The 18,909-nt window shown below is 49.5% G+C and overlaps 1 protein-coding gene across 1 annotated transcript in view; it reads left to right on the top strand.

Annotated features, from left to right (window-relative positions):
* The window catches only part of THOC2 (THO complex subunit 2), a 279,522-nt gene that overhangs the window by 23,291 nt on the left and 237,322 nt on the right, over window positions 1-18,909 (top strand). Inside the window, exons 6-9 of the mRNA XM_075324880.1 lie at window positions 6,946-7,118; window positions 13,710-13,905; window positions 15,489-15,530; window positions 15,910-16,040. Coding sequence (XP_075180995.1) covers window positions 6,946-7,118; window positions 13,710-13,905; window positions 15,489-15,530; window positions 15,910-16,040 — 542 coding nt within the window. The remainder of the gene's footprint in view (window positions 1-6,945; window positions 7,119-13,709; window positions 13,906-15,488; window positions 15,531-15,909; window positions 16,041-18,909) is intronic.

Genomic DNA, 18,909 nt, shown 5'->3' with positions numbered 1-18,909 from the left:
AGACCGATCAGACTTGCTGTCTCAAGGGCCATTTTTCCATTTTTCCAGTTGAATTCTGCGACCCTCAACCTGACGGTGTGGCATTGAGTCCTAGAGCCTTGCGTCTTCAGGATTATCTCAGGACGTGGTTGCCACCATGGGACAGACTAGGATACCAACGTCCGCCAAGATTGACCACAGGATGTGGAAGATATTCTTATCTGGGTACTCGGCTCAAGGGGTTTCTCCCAAGCCGGTTCCATCGTCTATGTTTCCTTCCTTCCTGCAATCTAGGTTGGAAAATGGGTTGTCGCTCAGCTCCCTCTCGGGACAAGTCTCAGCGCTATCTGTATTTTTTCAGAAACGCCTAGCACGACTTCCGCAGGTACGCACGTTCCTGCAGGGAGTTTGTCTTCTCAGCACTCCGTACAAGCGGCCGTTAGAGCCCTGGGATCTGAACAAGGTTCTAATTGCTCTTAAGAAGCCGCCTTTCGAGCCTAGGAAAGATTTTCCCTTTCCCACCTTTCACGGGAAGTGGCCTCTCTAGTACGGTCACGGCTCTTAGGAGAAGTTTTCGAGCTAGTAACGCTCTCATACAAATCTTACTTCCTGGTCCTTTACCAGGACAAGGTAGTTCTGCGCCCGATTCCGGGATTTCTCCATAAGGTGGTATCCCACTCTCATCTCAATCAAGATATCACCTCACCTTCTTTGTGTCCTCATCCAGTCCACCAACTTCAGAAAGATTTGCAGCTGTTGGATCTGGTGAGAGCACTCAGGTTCTACACGGATGCACTCTTGTCCTTGTCGCTGGTCGGCGTAAAGAGTCGCAAGCTTCCAGATCCACCCTGGCTCGGAGGATCGAGGAACCAATTCTTGAAACCTACAGTTCTACTGGGCTTCCGGTTCCTTCAGGGCTGAAGGCCCATTCTACCAGAGCCGTGGGTGCGTCCTGGGCATTACGGCACCAGGCTACGGCTCAGCAGGTGTGTCAGGCACCCACCTGGTCGAGTCTACTTACTTTTACCAAGCATTATCAGATGCATACCTACGCTTCGGCAGACGCCAGCCTAGGTAGATAAGTCATTCAGGCGGCGGTTGGCCACCTGTAGGAGAGGGCCGTTTGACGGCCCTATCATGAGGTATTCTTTTACCCACCCAGGGATTGCTTTTGGACATCCCAATTGTCTGGGTCTCCCAATGGAGCGACAAAGAAGAAGGGAATTTTGTTTACTTACCGTAAATTCCTTTTCTTCTAGCTCCAATTGGGAGACCCAGCACCCGCCCTGTTTTCTCGGGGTTTTTTTTAGGTTTTTTCGGGTACACATGTTGTTAATGTGGAATGGTTTCAGTTCTCCGATGTTCCTCGGATTGAATTGGTCCTTAAACCTGTTATTGGCTTTCCTCCTTCTTGCTTTGGCACTAAAACTGATGAGCCAGTGATCCCACTGGGGGTGTATAGCCAGAAGGGGAGGGGCCTTACACTTTTGAGTGTAATACTTTGTGTGGCCTCCGGAGGCAATAGCTATACACCCAATTGTCTGGGTCTCCCAATTGGAGCTAGAAGAAAAGGAATTTACGGTAAGTAAACAAAATTCCCTTCTTTTCTGTCAACTCCTCCCGGCTCCAAGGCCGCCGCCTTCTCACAGGCCGTGGCATTTCTTGCAGGCCAATGGAGTAATTGTACCGGTTCCCGACTGGGAACGGTTCTGAGATTTTTGCTTAAATCTATTACTAGTCCCCGAAGAGGGCGGTGCCTTCCGACCTGGATCTTTAGCTTTTCAAGCATAGTCAGGTGTGGCGTTTTCACATGGAGTCTCGGTTTTGTTCCGTGTGTTTTTCACCGGATCAATCAAGAACCCAAGGAGATTCCCTAGCAGCCATCGGCATCAGAGATGCCTATCTGCAGGAGTCAATCGCAGTTTCACACCAGCGTTGACTACGTTTTGACAATCGGAGTGGTCTAATTCGTGGCTCTTCCCTTGGGGTTAGCCACGGCCCCTCGAGTATTCTCATTGGGGCAGCTGTGATTAAGGTCCTGCACCCCTAGGGATTTGCAGTGATCTTTTGCCCTGGACGGCCTTCTTGAGACTCTGTCGGCACTTGTGAAGCTGCTCTTAGTCGATCAGTAGTCCCTCCGCTGGCGGTCGACGTCGTTCTATCAGACACCATATACAGGTGCTGGTCAGACGGTGGCGTCAATGGAAGCGATTCCTTGCCCAGTTCCTCCTGCGTCCTCTGAGACTGGATGTTTTCCGCTGTACAAGCGAACTCCCTCCTCCCACGGGGTGGTGGCTTCGCCACTGACCAGGGGCTCGTTTCAGTGGTGGCTTCGGCCACTCTGTCTCAGGGGCGCTCCTTCCTGGCCCCGTCCCGGGTGATCCTCACCAGGATGCTAGCCTATCCGCCTTGGGAGCAGTATATCTCCACCGTGGAGCGCAGGGCGCTTGGACTCTGTCCGAATCAGCCCTCTGGATCAATGTGCTGGAAATCAGAGCTGTATTTCTAGCTCTCTAAGCCTTCACCATCTGTTGGCGGCTAGGCACATTCGAGTCCAGTCGGACAACGTGACAGCGTTTTCCTACATCAGCTTCCAGGGCGGGTCACTCAGCCGCCTGGCAATCTTGGCGGCTCAACATTCTTCAGTGGACAAGGGACTCCTAGTCCACTGTATCCGCAGCCCACATCCTAGATGTGAAAACTGCGAGGCAGACTCTTTCAGCTGTCCAACCGTGGTCCACAATCCTCAGGTTTTGCGGTAGACACACTGGTTCATGTTTGATCCCAGCTTCGTCTCTTTACGTATTTCACCCTCTACCTCTTGTTCAGAGTCCTGCGCAAGATCAGTAAAGGGGGCCGTCGGGTCATTCTCATACTCCAGACTGACCCAGGCAGGCTTGGTACTCTGACCTGCTCCTTCTGTCCGTTGGGTTGCCATGGCATCTTCCGGACCGTTCAGACCTTTTCTCAAAAGGTCCGTTTTTTCCGTCAGAATTCTGAATTCTCAGATTGACGGCGTAGCTCTTGAGTCCTGGATCTTGGCGACTTCTGATATCCTTCCTGAAGTCATCTCCGCTATGACTCGAGCTCCAAAGTGTCCTTTGACCTTTTTGGACTTGCCGACCCTCCTGTCCCTTCCACAGTCCGGTCTACAGATAAGACTATCCCTCATTAAGGGACAGGTCTCGGCTCTGTCAGTATGTGCCAGCGGCGTATCATCCGGCTGGCTCCGGTGCGCTCCTTTGAGGGCGCATCTCAACATCATTCCGCCTTTCCGGCGGCCTATGGAGCCCTGGGACCTTAATCCGGTCCTCCCGGTTCCCGGAAAACCCCCTTTGCGCCTCTTGGGGAGGTTTCTTTGTTTCATCTTTCACAGAAAGTATTCTTTCTAGTGGCTATATTTTCCCGCCAGAGAGTTCTGGCTGCACTCTCTCGGAGTCACCCCCTTTTTTTGGTCTTTTGCATCAAGACAAGGTGGTCTTCGTCCGACTCAGGACTTTTTTCCCTAAGGTGGTTACTGCTTCCACCTTATCCGGGGCAATTTTCCTGCCTTCCTTTTGTCCGGCTCCTGTTCATCGCTTGAGGAAGCGTTGCATATCCTGGATCTGGTGCGGGCGCTCCGGATCTATGTGTCTCGCACCGCCGTTATTAGGCGGTGCACCTCTCTCTGGTGCTGACTGCTAGTCAGCGTAGCGGTCTCTCGGCATCTAAGCCGACCCTAGTTCGTTGGCTTAGGTCGGCCATTTCCGAGACCTACAAGTGTACTCAAGTGCCTTCCCCGCCGGGGATCAGAGCACATTTGATCAGACCTGTCGGCGCCTTTTTGGGCTTTCAGGCACCAGGTTACGGCTCAGTAGGTCTGTCAGACTGCAGCTCGAATTAGTCTGCATACTTTTTCGGAGCACTACCCAAGGCATGCTCATGCTTTGGCAGACGCGGGCTTGGGCAGACGCATTTTTCCGGCGTCTGTCGCCCATTTGTGAAGTTAGGTTTGCCTGCTTCTCAGTTGTCTGTTTATTCCCACCCATGGACTGCTTTTGAACGTCCCATGGTCTGGGTCTCCCATAGGAACGATAAAGAAAAAGAGAATTTTGTTACTTACCGTAAATTCTTTTTCTTATAGTTCCGTCATGGGAGACCCAGCACCCTCCCTATTGCCTGTTGGCAGGTTTCTTGTTCCGTGTGTCTTCACCGGCTGTTATTGTTGTAGACAGAGGTTCCGGTTCTTCCAGATTTTACTCTGTCTCTTCTTGTGGGTGGATGTCCTCCTTCAGCTTTTGCACTAAACTGGCTAGGACTGGCTAGCAGGGGGTGTATATGCTAGGAGGGAGGAGCTACACGTTTTGAGTGTAGTAACTTTGTGTGTCCTCCGGGGGCAGTAGCTATACACCCATGGTCTGGGTCTCCCATGATGGAACTATAAGAAAAAGAATTTACGGTAAGTAACAAAATTCTCTTTTTTTTTTTTAATGTGTGCTGTGTGATGGGGATCATATGTAGCAGGATGGGGGCCATGTAGTACCAGCATGGGAGATAAAAGCAGGGGATTGGAAAGCTGGTAGCTATACATCTTTCTCTTGGCACTCCACTTTCCCATGTTCTGAAATCATGGAAAAAGTGGGTGCTGAGGTAAAGATGTATAGAAGAGCATGGGAAAGCTGGATGCTGAGGTAAAGATGTATAGTAGAGCATGGGAAAGCTGGATGCTGAGGTAAAGATGTATAGAAGAGCATGAGTAAGCTGGGTACTGAGGTAAAGATGTATAGCAGAGCATGGGAAAGCTGGGTGCTGAGAACAAGATGGATAGCAGAGCATGAGTAAGCTGGGTGCTGAGGTAAAGATGTATAGAAGAGCATGAGTAAGCTTGGTACTGAGGTAAAGATGGATAGCAGAGCATGGGAAAGCTGGGTGCTGAGGTAAAGATGTATAGCAGAGCATGGGAAAGCTGGGTGCTGAGGTAAAGATGGATAGCAGAGCATGGGAAAGCTGGGTGCTGAGAACAAGATGGATAGCAGAACATAAAGCTGGAGGAGGGGGCCTAGATCCAAATTTTGCACTGGGGCCCATCGATTTCTAGTTACGCCACTGGGTATGTGTATACAATCTCTTTTTCTTGAGAGTCTGCTCTGTAACCTGCCTGAAAAAAAGCAATTTAAAAATACTAAAATGAATGCACTGCAATGCCATGATAGCAACATAGTAGAGGCGGAGATCCTGATTCCAGCAATGTGTCACTTACTGGGCTGCTTAGTGTAATTTTGATAAAATCACTGTTTAATCAGCTGGAGATTATCATTAGAGGCTTTTAGCCAAATTTTTTGTATGCTTAAAATGAAAGACATACTTTGGTCGAAAATGAATAAAGATGTCTCTGTGTATAAAGTGTTACTGATTTTTAGACCATTATTATTGATTATTGGATTGATTGTTTGCACATTGAAGTATGTGTGGAATAATGGAATAGTGTCTCTGGACTTTCCTTCATAGGAAGATGAACAATGGTAAAGCGATGCTGTAATTGTAAACCCATGTCCTTTTTGCTGCTAATTCCGGAGTATCATTCATTCTCCATTCTTACGGTTGTTTTGCTAATGGCAATGGTTATATGCAAACAAAACCTCAATTATACACGATCCATTTGCCTGTGGTGCTTTCTGCCTGTAGTATTATTCTGATACTTTTCCTTAAGTTTTCTTTTAAATTGGATTGTGCAGAATGATTTCATGCTTTGTTTAGTTTAGTGCCGTGAATGTAAATAAAATTGCAGAGCGATACTCAAGAGGCAGCACAAATGAGCAGAACCGGAATCCTAATTCATATTTTATTGTTGAAGGCTGCATAATTTGATCTGCTCAGCGGTGAAATTATTAACTTACAAAGACTGTTCATTACTACCCAACATCCCGGCTTATTTATTACTTCTGCTGATTTCTTGTTTTGATGCCCTTTCCACTTTTTAGGAAAGTCGTCTTAAATAGTTTGTAAAAGTTTTGATTTATTATTTTAACACCTTTTTGGTCACAAAGTTTATTTTGGCATAATTTATTCAGCCTTTGCTCGCTTCTTTACGGGGTAATTTGTACTGGAGTTTAACTTTTGGGCCCATATAACAGTATTTTAATATGTATTGTTATTGCTATATGAATACTATTACTTGGGTCCCATATTTGACATATACCGTGCCTTGCGAAAGTATTCAGCGCCATTGAAGTTTTCAACCTTTTTCCACATTTCAGGCTTCAAACATAAAGATAAAAATGGAATGTAATCACATCAGATTGTATGGATGATACCCTGCAGCATTTACACTCTGTATTAGCATGGGCTGCAGCTCTAGAGAACTGTAAGGGGTACTTTGCACATTGTGACATCGCTACTGCGATCTCGTCTGGGTCAAATCGAAAGTGACGCACATCCGGCGCCAGTAACTATGTCGCAACGTGTAAAGCCTAGAACCACCGATAAGCGATTGCAAAAGCGTCGAAAATCAGTGATCTGTGTAGTGTCGGTCATTTTCATAATGTCACACCAATAGGAGATACGATGTTGTTCCTCGTTCCTGCGGCAGCACACATCTCTGTGTATGAAGCCGCAGGAGCGAGGAACTTCTCTTTAACTGTGTCCCGGCTGCAATGAGGAAGGAAGGAGGTGGGCGGGATGTTTACGTCCCGCTCATCTCCACCCCTCCGCTTCTATTGGCCGCCTGCCGGGTGACGTCGCTGTGACGCCGCACGACCCGCCCCCTTAGGAAGAAGGCGGGTTGCCGGCCAGAGCAACGTCACAGGGCAGGTAAGTGCATGTGAAGCTGCTGTAGCGATAGTGTTCGGCAGCTATCACAAGATATTGCATCTGCGATGGGGGCGGGGACTATCGCGTGCGACATCGCTACAAAGTACCCCTAAGTCAGGTGTGAATGCGCGCTTGGTTAAACCTTGTTTACTTATTTGTGTCCAATTTGCTTTTCAGGCTCCTGACAATCAGAAGCTTGGATTATTGGAAGCTCTGCTAAAGATTGGAGACTGGCAGCACGCGCAGAACATAATGGATCAGATGCCTCCTTTTTATGCCACGTCACATAAGCCCATTGCATTAGCGCTGTGCCACCTGATCCATGTCACAGTGGAGCCCCTGTATCGCAGGTATGTGCACTTCTCTAATTGGCGATGTCAGAAGTTACATTTGCTGTTATGGCGTGTATTATACTGGTGAGTTAACGCTTCGCTGACTATTAGGTGTTGCTAACCATGCTTATATAGTGGAATAATAACAGTGTGTATGAATAACTAAATATTACTTCCACCTCTTTAATCCGTCAATTCTTTTGGATCCCTCACTGAGACCTCAGCGTTTTTTGTTACATGAATAAGCAATACAATGTTGTTTACACCATTTCACAAAGAACATAATCTTTTCGTTTAGGAAAAAAACCCACCTCTTTTTAACCAGGAGATCTCAAAAATGGGATTTAAAAGAAGTTCTTATTGATACATTGCTATAAACAAGAGGGGCTCGTTAGTGAACGATGGCTCTGTTGTTTTTTTCAGTTGATATGCAAATTAAGCTGAAAAACCACTGTAGATCTGAAGCCTGTGTCACTCCAGCTCTATTTACCCACCCACGCCGCCTTCTCTTGCTTCACTGACCGCTCCTTTACTTAAAGTCACAAAGCATAGAGGCTGTCAGGAAAAGGGCCCACCCACCAGTATGATGTCCCCCCCCCCCATACATTATTATAGCCCCACAGCCCTTCACACAAGTATGTTCATTATTATAGCCCCACAGCCCCTCACACAAGTATGATGGCCCCCCCCCATACATTATGGCCCCACAGTCCCTCACACAAGTATGATGTCCTCCCATACATTATTATGGCCCCACAGCCCTTCACACAAGTATGATGGCCCTGCCCCATACATTATTATGGCCCCACAGCCCCTCACACAAGTATGATGGCCCCCCCATACATTATTATGGCCCCACAGCCCCTCACACAAGTATAATGGCCCCCCCATACATTATTATGGCCCCACAGGCCCTCCCACAAGTATGATGGTCCCCCCATACATTATTATGGCCCCACAGCCCCTCACACAAGTATGATGGCCCCCCCATACATTTTCTTTGTCGCTCTATTGGGAGACCCAGACAATTGGGTGTATAGGCTATGCCTCCGGAGGCTGCACAAAGTATTACACTTAAAAGTGTTAAGCCCCTCCCCTTCTGCCTATACACCCCCCGTGCTCTCACGGGATCCTCAGTTTTTTGCTTTGTGCGAAGGAGGCAGACCTGCACACATAGCTCCACAGATTAGTCAGCAGCAGCTGCTGACTATTTCGGATGGAAGAAAAGTGGGCCCATATAGGGCCCCCAGCATGCTCCCTTCTCACCCCACTCTTTGTCGGCGGTGTTGTAAGGTTGAGGTACCCATTGCGGGTACGGAGGCTGGAGCCCACATGCTGTTTTCCTTCCCCATCCCCCTTAGGGCTCTGGGTGAAGTGGAATCCAGGATCGGTCTCCAGGCACTGAGGCCGTGCTCCATCCACTACTCCTGAGGAGCCTGCTGGATAGGAGCCGGGTATCGATCAGGGACAGGGCCCTGGATCTTTGAGGTACTCTGTGTCCCCGTGGGGACCGCGCACAGCAGCACTCCAGCATTGCTGGGTGTGCTAGTGCACCGGGGACTGCGGCGCTGACCGCCTTTGGTGCCATTATACACTGCAGCGGTGCTGAGTGTATTTGTGTATGGGGACGGCCGCGCTGACCGCCGCCGCCATTGTTTTTACTGAGGCGCGGCTGGGACTTGTAGTGCGCCGGGGACTCTGCGCTGGCCGCGCTTTTACGGCGGCCGCGCTTATAACTAGAGTCCCCGGCTTTTTGGGCCTAGTCTCCGTTCTTCCCGCCCTCAGCCCTGCCAGTCAGGGGAAGGGCGGGACGCTGCACAGGACGAGCAGCACTGAGGGCTGGAGCATGCTTAGCATACTCCACCCCCCTCACTGTGCACACTGTGACTCCAACTCCCGCATTTTCTCGGTCACGCCCACGACTCCCTCATCTCCTCAGGACGCCGGCAGCCATTACTGTCAGCTCCTAGGACGCTGCAGAGGGGAGACAAACTCTGGGGGACCCAGGCACGAGTTCAGGGGGCCACACAACCGCTTTCACGGGCGGTAAGCAGCACCTGAGGTGCTGATTTCACTGGTGTAGTAGTGTGTTTAGAGTTTATATCTTTGCTATACTTTACACTGTATGGTGCACAGTCAATTTTCTGGTCATATACCCTGTGGTGTGGCTCAAGGGGCAACAAAACAGGCTTACTACGCTGCCAGCGCCGCATGTGCAATCCGGCAGGTTCCATTGACCCTCAGGGTGGACCCCTGTGGCATTTGTTCTGGCCTCTGCTCAAGGGGTCCCAGGGACAACAAATGGCGGTCTAAGGCACGCCCTTAAAAGACCGCCGGAGGTGCCGCCACCAAGGCGGCTTCCTCATGACCTACGGCCCTCACACCGCATCCTCGGTCGGAGGCAGGCTCTCCCGCCTTTCAGACATTTCGCTGCCACAGGTTAAGGACCGTTGGGTGAGAGACATTCTGTCTCACGGTCACAGGATAGAGTCAACTCTCGTCCTCCGACTTGATTTTTCAGAACGTCCCCGCCTCCCGAGCGAGCCGATGCTCTTCTACAGGCGCTGGGCACTCTGAAGACAGGAGTGGTGATCCCGGTTCCTCTTCAGCAACAGGGTCACGGTTTTTACTCCAACCTGTTTGTGGTCCCAAAGAAGGACGGATCTTGCCGTCCTGTCCTGGACCTAAAACTGCTCCACAAACATGTAAAAGCCAAGCGGTTCAGGATGGAATCCCTCCGCTCCGTCATCGCCTCAATATCCCAAGGAAATTTCCTTGCATCGATCGATATCAAGGAGGCTTATCTCCACGTACTTATTGCTCCAGAGCATCAGCGCTTCCTGCGCTTCGCCATCGGAGATGAACACCTGCAGTACGTGGCACTGCCGTTCGGCCTGGCGACAGCCCCACAGGTTTTCACCAAGGTCATGGCTGCAGTACTTGCGATCCTACACTCTCAGGGTCACTCGGTGATCCCTTACTTAGACGATCTGCTGGTCAAGGCTCCCTCTCAAGAGGCATGCCAGCACAGCCTCACCGCTACTCTGGATACTCTCCAGACTTTCGGGTGGATCATCAATTTTCCAAAGTCAAATCTGACACCGGCCCAATCGCTGACATATCTTGACATGGAGTTGTCATACCCTCTCAGCGATAGTGAAGCTTCCGCTGAACAAACACCGTTCACTACAGACGGGGGTGCAATCTCTAGGTCAGTCACTCCCCTTGAGGCGCCCCACGCACTTCCTCGGGAAGATGGTGACAGCAATGGGGGCAGTCCCTTTCACGCAGTGTTCATCAGCGTGCTCTCCAAAGGGACTCCTACGCAAGGAGACAGGAAACCGACATTCCTCAACAGGAACGTCTCCCTCTCTCAGGCATACCACTTCATTGTCGAGGGGAAATTCCTTCCTTCTCCCATCCTGGGCAGTGGTCACGACGGACGTGAGTAGGTTTCAGTGGGGAGCAGTTTTTCTCCACCACAGGGCTCAAGGTACGTGGACTCACCATTGAGTCCTCGCTTCTGATCAATGTGCTGGAGATCAGAGCAGTGTATCTCGTCCTAAAAGCGTTCCAGCAGTGGCTGGAAGGCAAGAAGATCCGAATTCAGTCGGACAACTCCACAGTGGTGGCTTACAGTCCGGCGGCTTTTGCTGTGGATGGAAGCCACAGCCTCCACCATATCCGCAGTTCACATCCCAGGCGTGGAACACTTGGGAGCAGACTTTCTCAGTCGCCAGGACATGGACGCAGAGCAAGGGTCCCTTCACCAGGACGGGTTTCACGAGATATGTTGCCGCTAGGGCATGCCGGACGTCGACCTAATTGCGTTCCGGCACCACAATTAGGACGTTCATGGCACAGTCTCAAGATCCCAGAGCTATGGCGACAGACGCCTTAGTTCAACACTGGTCACAGTTTCAGCTTACTTACGTGCTCCCACCGTTGGCACTGTTGCCCAGAGTGTTACGCAAGATCACGGCAGACTGCCGCGGCTGCCGCCGCGTCATCCCCGTCGCTCCAGACTGGCCGAGGAGGTCGTGGTCCCGGATCGGTGGCATCTCACGGTCGGCCAACCGGGGGCACTGCCAGACCGACCAGAATTGCTGTCTCAACGGCCTTTTTTTCCATCTGAATTCTGGGGCCCTCAACCTGGCTGTGTGGCCATTGAGTCCTGGATTCTAGCGTCTTCAGGATTATCTCAAGAAGCCATTGCCACTATGAGACAGGCTAGTAAACAAACGTCCGCCAAGGTCTAACCACAGGACGCGGAAAATATTCCTGTCGTGGTGCTCTGCTCAGGGTTTCTTTCTCCCTGGCCATTTGCCTTGCCCCCCTCACTGTCCTTCCTTCAATTTGGACTGGAAAAGGGTTCGTCGCTCGACTCCCTTAAGGGACAAGTCTCAGCGCTCTCTGTGTTTTTTCCAGAAGCGCCTAGCCAGACTTCCACAGGTGCGCACGTTCCTGCAGGGGGTTTGTCACATCGTTCCTTTTTTACAAGCGGCCGTTACAACCTTCGGATCTGAACAGGGTGCTGATGTTCTTCAGAAACCACCATTCGAGCCAATGAGAGATATTTCTCTCTCACGCCTTTCGCAGAAAGTGGTTTTTCTAGTACCAGTCACTTCACTTCGGAGAGTGTCTGAGCTAGCAGCGCTGTCATGCAAGGCCCCTTTCCTGGTTTTCACCAGGACAAGGTGGTTCTGCGTCCGGTTTCGGAATTTCTCCCTAAGGTGGTATCCCCCTTTCATCTCAATCAGGATATCTCCTTACCTTCTTTTTGTCCTCATCCAGTTCACCAATGTGAAAAGGATTTGCACTTGTTAGATCTGGTGAGAGCACTCAGACTCTACATTTCTCGTACGGCGCCCCTGCGCCGCTCGGATGCACTCTTTGTCCTTGTCGCTGGCCAGCGTAAAGGGTCACAGGCTTCCAAATCAACCTTCACTCGGTGGATCAAGGAGCCAATTTTCGAAGCCTACCGTTCGGCTGGGCTTCCGGTTCTCTCAGGGCTGAAGGCCCATTCTACCAGAGCCGTGGACGCGTCCTGGGCTTTGAGACACCAGGCTACGGCTCAGCAGGTGTGTCAGGCGGCTACCTGGTCGAGCCTGCACACTTTCACGAAACACTATCAGGTGCATACCTATGCTTCGGCGGATGCCAGCATAGGCAGACGTGTCCTTCAGGCGGCGGTTGCCCACCTGTAGGAAGGGGCCGTTTTTTCGGCTCTATTACGAGGTATTATTTTACCCACCCAGGGATTGCTTTTGGACATCCCAATTGTCTGGGTCTCCCAATAGAGCGACAAAGAAGAAGGGAATTTTGTTTACTTACCGTAAATTCCTTTTCTTCTAGCTCTAATTGGGAGACCCAGCACCCGCCCCTGTTTTTTTGTGTACACATGTTGTTCATGTTGAATGGTTTCAGTTCTCCGATATTCCTTCGGATTGAATCTACTTTAAACCAGTTTATAATTTTTTCCTCCTTCTTGCTTTTGCACCAAAACTGAGGATCCCGTGAGAGCACGGGGGGTGTATAGGCAGAAGGGGAGGGGCTTAACACTTTTAAGTGTAATACTTTGTGCAGCCTCCGGAGGCATAGCCTATACACCCAATTGTCTGGGTCTCCCAATTAGAGCTAGAAGAAAAGGAATTTACGGTAAGTAAACAAAATTCCCTTCATTATGGCCCCACAGCCCCTCACACAAGTATGATGGCCCCCCCCCCCATACATTATTATGGCCCCACAGGCCCTCCCACAAGTATGATGTCCCCCCCATACATTATTATGGCCCCACAGCCCCTCACACAAGTATGATGGCCCCCCCATACATTATTATGGCCCCACAGCCCCTCACACAAGTATGATGGCCCCCCCATACATTATTATGGCCCCACAGCCCCTCCCACAAGTATGATGGTCCCCACCACTACACACACACAGGATGTCTTCACAAACCCTCACGCAGTATGATGGCTCACCACACAATGATATCCGCATAGTTCCTTACACAGTATTATGTCAATCACATTTTCCCCACACAAGTACTGACCAACTTTTAAAAGTAAAAATATAACTACTCACCTCAACCCATTCCCTCCAATGCCATGCCATGCTCTGTACAAAATGCACTGAATCTCTGCCCAGCTGGTACAATCTGGAGATATCATGCCCGCTGAGCAGAGACTGTCAAATAGGCTGATTGATGGAGGAGGGAGCTGACTGTTTACTATTCCAGAATTGCTTTCAGGATCTGAGGATGTAGACACCATTGACATGCCAGGTAGGGAGTGGCTGCGTGGTGCTGGGCGCAACCTTGTCAAATCGTTTTGCGGTACACGAGCAGGATAGGAGCTACCAAAGAGCCCATGTGAAACAAAGGCCACGCTTTGCACATATTGGCCCCGTACAATGCTCCTTTTTATCCTTTATATATTTTTGTTGCTTTCTGCCCAGTTTTTCCATATTAAGGCAGTGACTATAACAATAGAGCGGCTCTAGGGTATGCAGGCTTAAAAACTAAAATATCAAAGAAGTTACAAACCCTAAATAGACTTATCGGAGTCTAGAAGATTTCATGTGTAATGCATCTTGTACATTGTCTCCTAGTGTCGGAGTGCCCAAAGGTGCCAAGGGATCTCGCATCTTCTCTCTGAGCAGCAGGAAGGAACCCAAACCAGTGGAGTACTTTGACGAGCTGAAAAGAGATGTTTTCAGTATGCTCTGTTTCCTTGGACCACATTTATCACACGATCCCATTTTACTGGCGAAAATTGTCAGACTCGGCAAAGCTTTCATGAAGGAGGTTAGTGCCTTGCCTTTTATTTTCATGGTTTCTATGAATAATGGTTTCATTTTTTTTCTTAGTGTTAGTTTGGATAATCTCCCAAGTGCTTGTGTCTGGATGAAACATTTTCAATCATTTGGTAATATCTGTCTGTCATGTCTGTATTTCCCATTATACAATCAGTGTGGGGATGGTGGAAAGCTGACAGCACTGTGCGATTTAGATCTGGTTAGGTTTGTAGTGATGCATATCTCAGCTCTGCTGTATCTCTAGTCAGTAGCTAGAGATCAGTGACGAGAGGAGGGCGTGTTCTTTTCGCCCCACATGACTCTGCCTGCTTATGATTGGTCAGCCTCATGCAGGGGAAGAAGTACACGCCCCCCAGGGTCAAATCTTTAATAACACTCAGTTGGACCATAACATAAATTATAACCTGAACTTTACAAGTTAATATATTTAAAACCTAGAGGAGGAAAAAAACAAAAACTACGTTTTACACAGCTCTGTAGCAACTATTCCATCATGTGACCACCTTTGTCTTTGCATAAGTTTTGATACATCACCCCCCTATAAATGGAGTTTAGGCTATGTATACATCAAATTAAAATAACTGGGAAGGTTACAGAAAAAACATGTATTTCTCTGGATAAGCCGCACTGTAAATTTGATTTAATAATGTCTGCACTTCAACAAAAGGCCCTAACTCCTAATGTGATTTTCCATGTAATATTTCGGCTATTTGTAGCTATTACCTGTTTAACCTCTGTTAAAGGGAACCTGTCAGGTGTAATATGCACCCAGAGCCACCAGCAGTTCTGGGTGTATATTGCTAATCCCTGCCTAACCGCCCCTGTATACACTACCATGGATAAAGAGATCTTTAGAAAAACTATTTCTAAAGATGTTTTACCGTATGCTAATGAGCGAGGGGAGTAGTCCCCTGGTTGTTAGTTCCTCGGACAGTTGCCCCTATTAGCATGTTAGTACACTCACAGGGACGTACTATCATGCTAATGAATGTGCAGCTTCAGAGATGATCTCACTCACCTCTCTGCTGCCATCGCGTCCAACGAGGGACTTCGGCTCAGTGTGCAGGACCCCAAAGTTTTGGTCATGAGCACTATGAAACCGCGTGTATGCGTCGTGGCTTCAAACTGAAGTAGTGCGCATGACTGAACCTCCGGGGTCATGCGCGCTGAGCCGAAATCCCCCATCTGATGTGATGGCGGCGGAGAGGTGAGTGAGGTCATCCTGTGACGCTGCGGATTCATTAGCATGTTAGCACGCCCACAGGGGTGTACTAACATGCTAATGGGGTCGACTGGACGAGGAACTAACGTCCAGGGGGCTAGTCCCCTCGCTCATTAGCATCCAAAAAAGATCTTTAGAAATAATTTTTCTGCAGATCTCTTTATCTATGCTAGTGTATACAGGGACGGTTAGGCAGGGATTAGCAATATGTACACACAGAACTGCTCGTGGCTCTGGGTGCATATTACACCTGACAGGTTCCCTTTAAATGTACGAGATGGTTTCACCTTGTAAAGCATGATCCATGTTTCACACGTCAAATGCAAATGATGTATTCTTTTTCTTCTTAGTTTCAATCTGATTCTAGTAAGAATGAAGATAAGGAGAAAATGGTGAGTGCGGTTTTCAGATCCACAAAGTTGATTGTTATTGTAACAAGGTTGCTAGACAAGAATAGTAGGCGACCTAGAACTGATCACACAATATGTTCAATTTGAGGAATACGCATGTGTGAAATACTGTAACTACAGGAAAATAATTTTCATAAGTGCTGGGGTTCTTGATGGTGGGTAAAATGCTGTCAGGGGGTGACCACCATCAGCCTGTGTCGCCATCCTCCCATCCCTGGATGACATGCTGACACCAGCTGACTGTATCACTGCCCCCGCACATGCAGTCAGTGGCAATCTCTGGCTGCTTTCCTATTTCCTCGTACAGATGTTCTGTCGTCCCTTTTTTTTACCCTTCCCCATGTTTCTTCTGTTACAATAGGAAGTCCTGTTCAGCTCTTTTCTAAGCATCACAGACCAAGTGTTACTCCCGTCATTAACATTAATGGACTGTAACGCGTGTATGTCGGAGGAGCTCTGGGGCATGATCAAAACCTTTCCATACCAGTTCAGGTAAGATATGGCATGTGGGGTATTAAAGGGCCACAGTAACTTGCTCAGTTTTAAATGTATTGGAAATCTTGATTTTGCATAATGACTCCTCCGTGTGGCCACCGACCCTCTGCTGCCTTCACTTACAGAAGATCTCTGAATGTATTCTATGTTATACGGTTACCGGCACGTCTTGTGAAGTCATTGCGTGGTCAGTGGGATACATAGATGAGATCCATTGTGTGTAGTGGTGGTCTCGGGATAATACTGTGGTTTCCAAATAGCCACAAGTGCGGTCGCTCCATCTAAAATGCCAATAAAGCTTATTGAGATGGCAAACAAGTTGTGTAAGGCCACTCTTGCTGGGTTTCTGTAGACATGCTCTTTCTCTTCAATAACCTCTTGATATCGGAGCTGCCAGTGGTGCTCTGCCTCTATCCAGCAGTGCCAGGAGGGTTCACTGTGGATCGGGGTGGTGCCATGTGCACATTGCTATCCTATATTCCTGTGCTGCAGCCCCTAATTAAAGCGCTCCTGCCACGTGCACAGAATGTCTATCTCTATATCTTGCCTCGCTAACCTTTACACTAAGGAGAAATAGGCACAGTGGGAACGTTTTCTTCCTGCCATTCCACATACTTTCAGACTCCGTGCCTACTGGTGCAAATGAAGTCTCATATAACGAGCCTAATTAAGGTGACAGCATACGCCTATATACAATGCTTGCCATGTGGGCGTGTGCCCCACATCTATACAGCGTCTGCCACGTGTGTATGCCCCACATCAATACAGCATCTGCCACATGTGCATATGCCCCACATCTATACAGCATCTGCCACATGTGCATATGCCCCACATCTATACAGCGTCTGCCACATGTGCATATGCCCCACATCTATACAGCGTCTGCCACATGTGCATATGCCCCACATCAATACAGCGTCTGCCACATGTGCATATGCCCCACATCTATACAGCGTCTGCCACATGTGCATATGCCCCACATCTATACAGCGTCTGCCACATGTGCATATGCCCCACATCAATACAGCGTCTGCCACATGTGCATATGCCCCACATCTATACAGCGTCTGCCACGTGTGCATATGCCCCACATCTATACAGTGTCTCCAACGTGTACATATGCCCCGTATCTAGACACAGTCTGCCACGTGTACATATGCCCCTTATCTATACAGCGTCTGCCATGTGTACATATGCCCCGTATCTAGACACAGTCTGCCACGTATGCGTATGCCCCATATCTATACAGCGTCTGCCACATGTACATATGCCCCTTATCTATACAGCGTCTGCCATGTGTACATATGCCCCACATCTATACAGTGTCTCCAACGTGTAGATATGCCCCGTATCTAGACACAGTCTGCCACGTATGCGTATGCCCTATATCTATACACCGGTCTGTCCAGCTGCAATGCTTTATAGGTCAGTTTTTCCAGATAATGTAGAATTAGGCTCTTCGTTTTAATTATTTTTTTTTCTTCGGCGCTCCATTGGGAGACCCAGACGATTGGGTGTCTAGCTACTGCCTCCGGAGGCCACACAAAGCATTACACTAAAAAGTGTAAGGCCCCTCCCCTTCTGGCTATACACCCCCCGTGGAAACACGGGATGCTCAGTTTTCAAGCTTTGTGCGAAGGAGGTCAGACATCCACGCATAGCTCCACTGTTTAGTCAGCAGTAGCTGCTGACTATATCGGATGGAAGAAAAGAGGGCCCATATAGGGTCCCCAGCATGCTCCCTTCTCACCCCACTTGCGGTTTGTTAAGGTTGAGGTACCCATTGCGGGTACGGAGGCTGGAGCCCACATGCTGTTTTCCTTCCCCATCCCCCTAAGGGGCTCTGTGGAAGTGGGATCTTACCGGTCTCCAGGCACCGAGACCAGGCTCCATCCACAGACCCAGAGAACCTGCTGGATATGGAGCTGAGTATCGTCAGGGACAGGGCCCTGCTACATCAAGGTACTCTGTGTCCCCATACACATCGCGCACACACACACCAGCATTGCTGGGAGTGTTAGTGCGCCGGGGACAACAGCGCGGAGCGCTTGTGCTATTATTCACTGCAGCTTGCTGAGTGAATTTATGTGTTAGAAACGGTCGCGCCGGCCGCGGCTGGGTGTTTTTACACTGTGGCGCGGCTGGGACTTGTGGTGCGCCGGGGACTTCCGCGCTGGCCGTGCACATGGACGGCCGCGCTTATTACTCGAGTCCCCGGCTTTGCGGCCTAGTTTTCGTTTCGTTCCCGCCCCCAGCCCTGCCAGTCAGGGGAGGGGCGGGACGCTGTACAGAAAGTCAGCGCCGAGAGCTGGAGTCTGCTTTGCATTCTCCAGCCCCCTCACTGAACACAGGGGACGCCAGTTTTCCCGCTCTTGTCTGGGGCACGCCCACGGCCCGCCCCTCTGCACAGGACGCCGGCAGCCATTACAGTTTGCAATCTGGGCTGGAGAACGGAGACAAGCTCTGGGCAACCAGTCACAGGATTCGGGCGACCTCACACCCGCTTTTGTGCGGGCGGTAAGCAGTGCTGACCCCACTAATGCCGGTGTTCATTTGTACTGTATGCTTGTACACTGCACTGTACGGTCGCTATTCTTGGCTATATACTTTACTAGATGGCTAGACTACAGCAGCAAAAAAGCAAGGGTGCTAAGGCACAGGCTTTCTATGCTGCTTGTATTGCATGTGCTGAAGTGTTCAGTTGTACTTTATGCCTGTATGCTATACATGGCACTGTACGCTCGCTATTCTTGGCTATATACTCTCCTAGATGGCTAGACTACAGCAGCAAAAAAGCAAGGGTGCTAAGGCACAGGCTTTCTATGCTGATTGTATTGTATGTGCTGAAGTGTTCAGTTGTACTTTA

This window comes from Anomaloglossus baeobatrachus, chromosome 9, assembly GCF_048569485.1.
Source record: "Anomaloglossus baeobatrachus isolate aAnoBae1 chromosome 9, aAnoBae1.hap1, whole genome shotgun sequence".
Taxonomy (NCBI): domain Eukaryota; kingdom Metazoa; phylum Chordata; class Amphibia; order Anura; family Aromobatidae; genus Anomaloglossus; species Anomaloglossus baeobatrachus.
The sequence above is the reverse complement of the archived record's forward strand: the minus strand, read 5'-3'. Positions and strand labels throughout refer to the sequence as shown.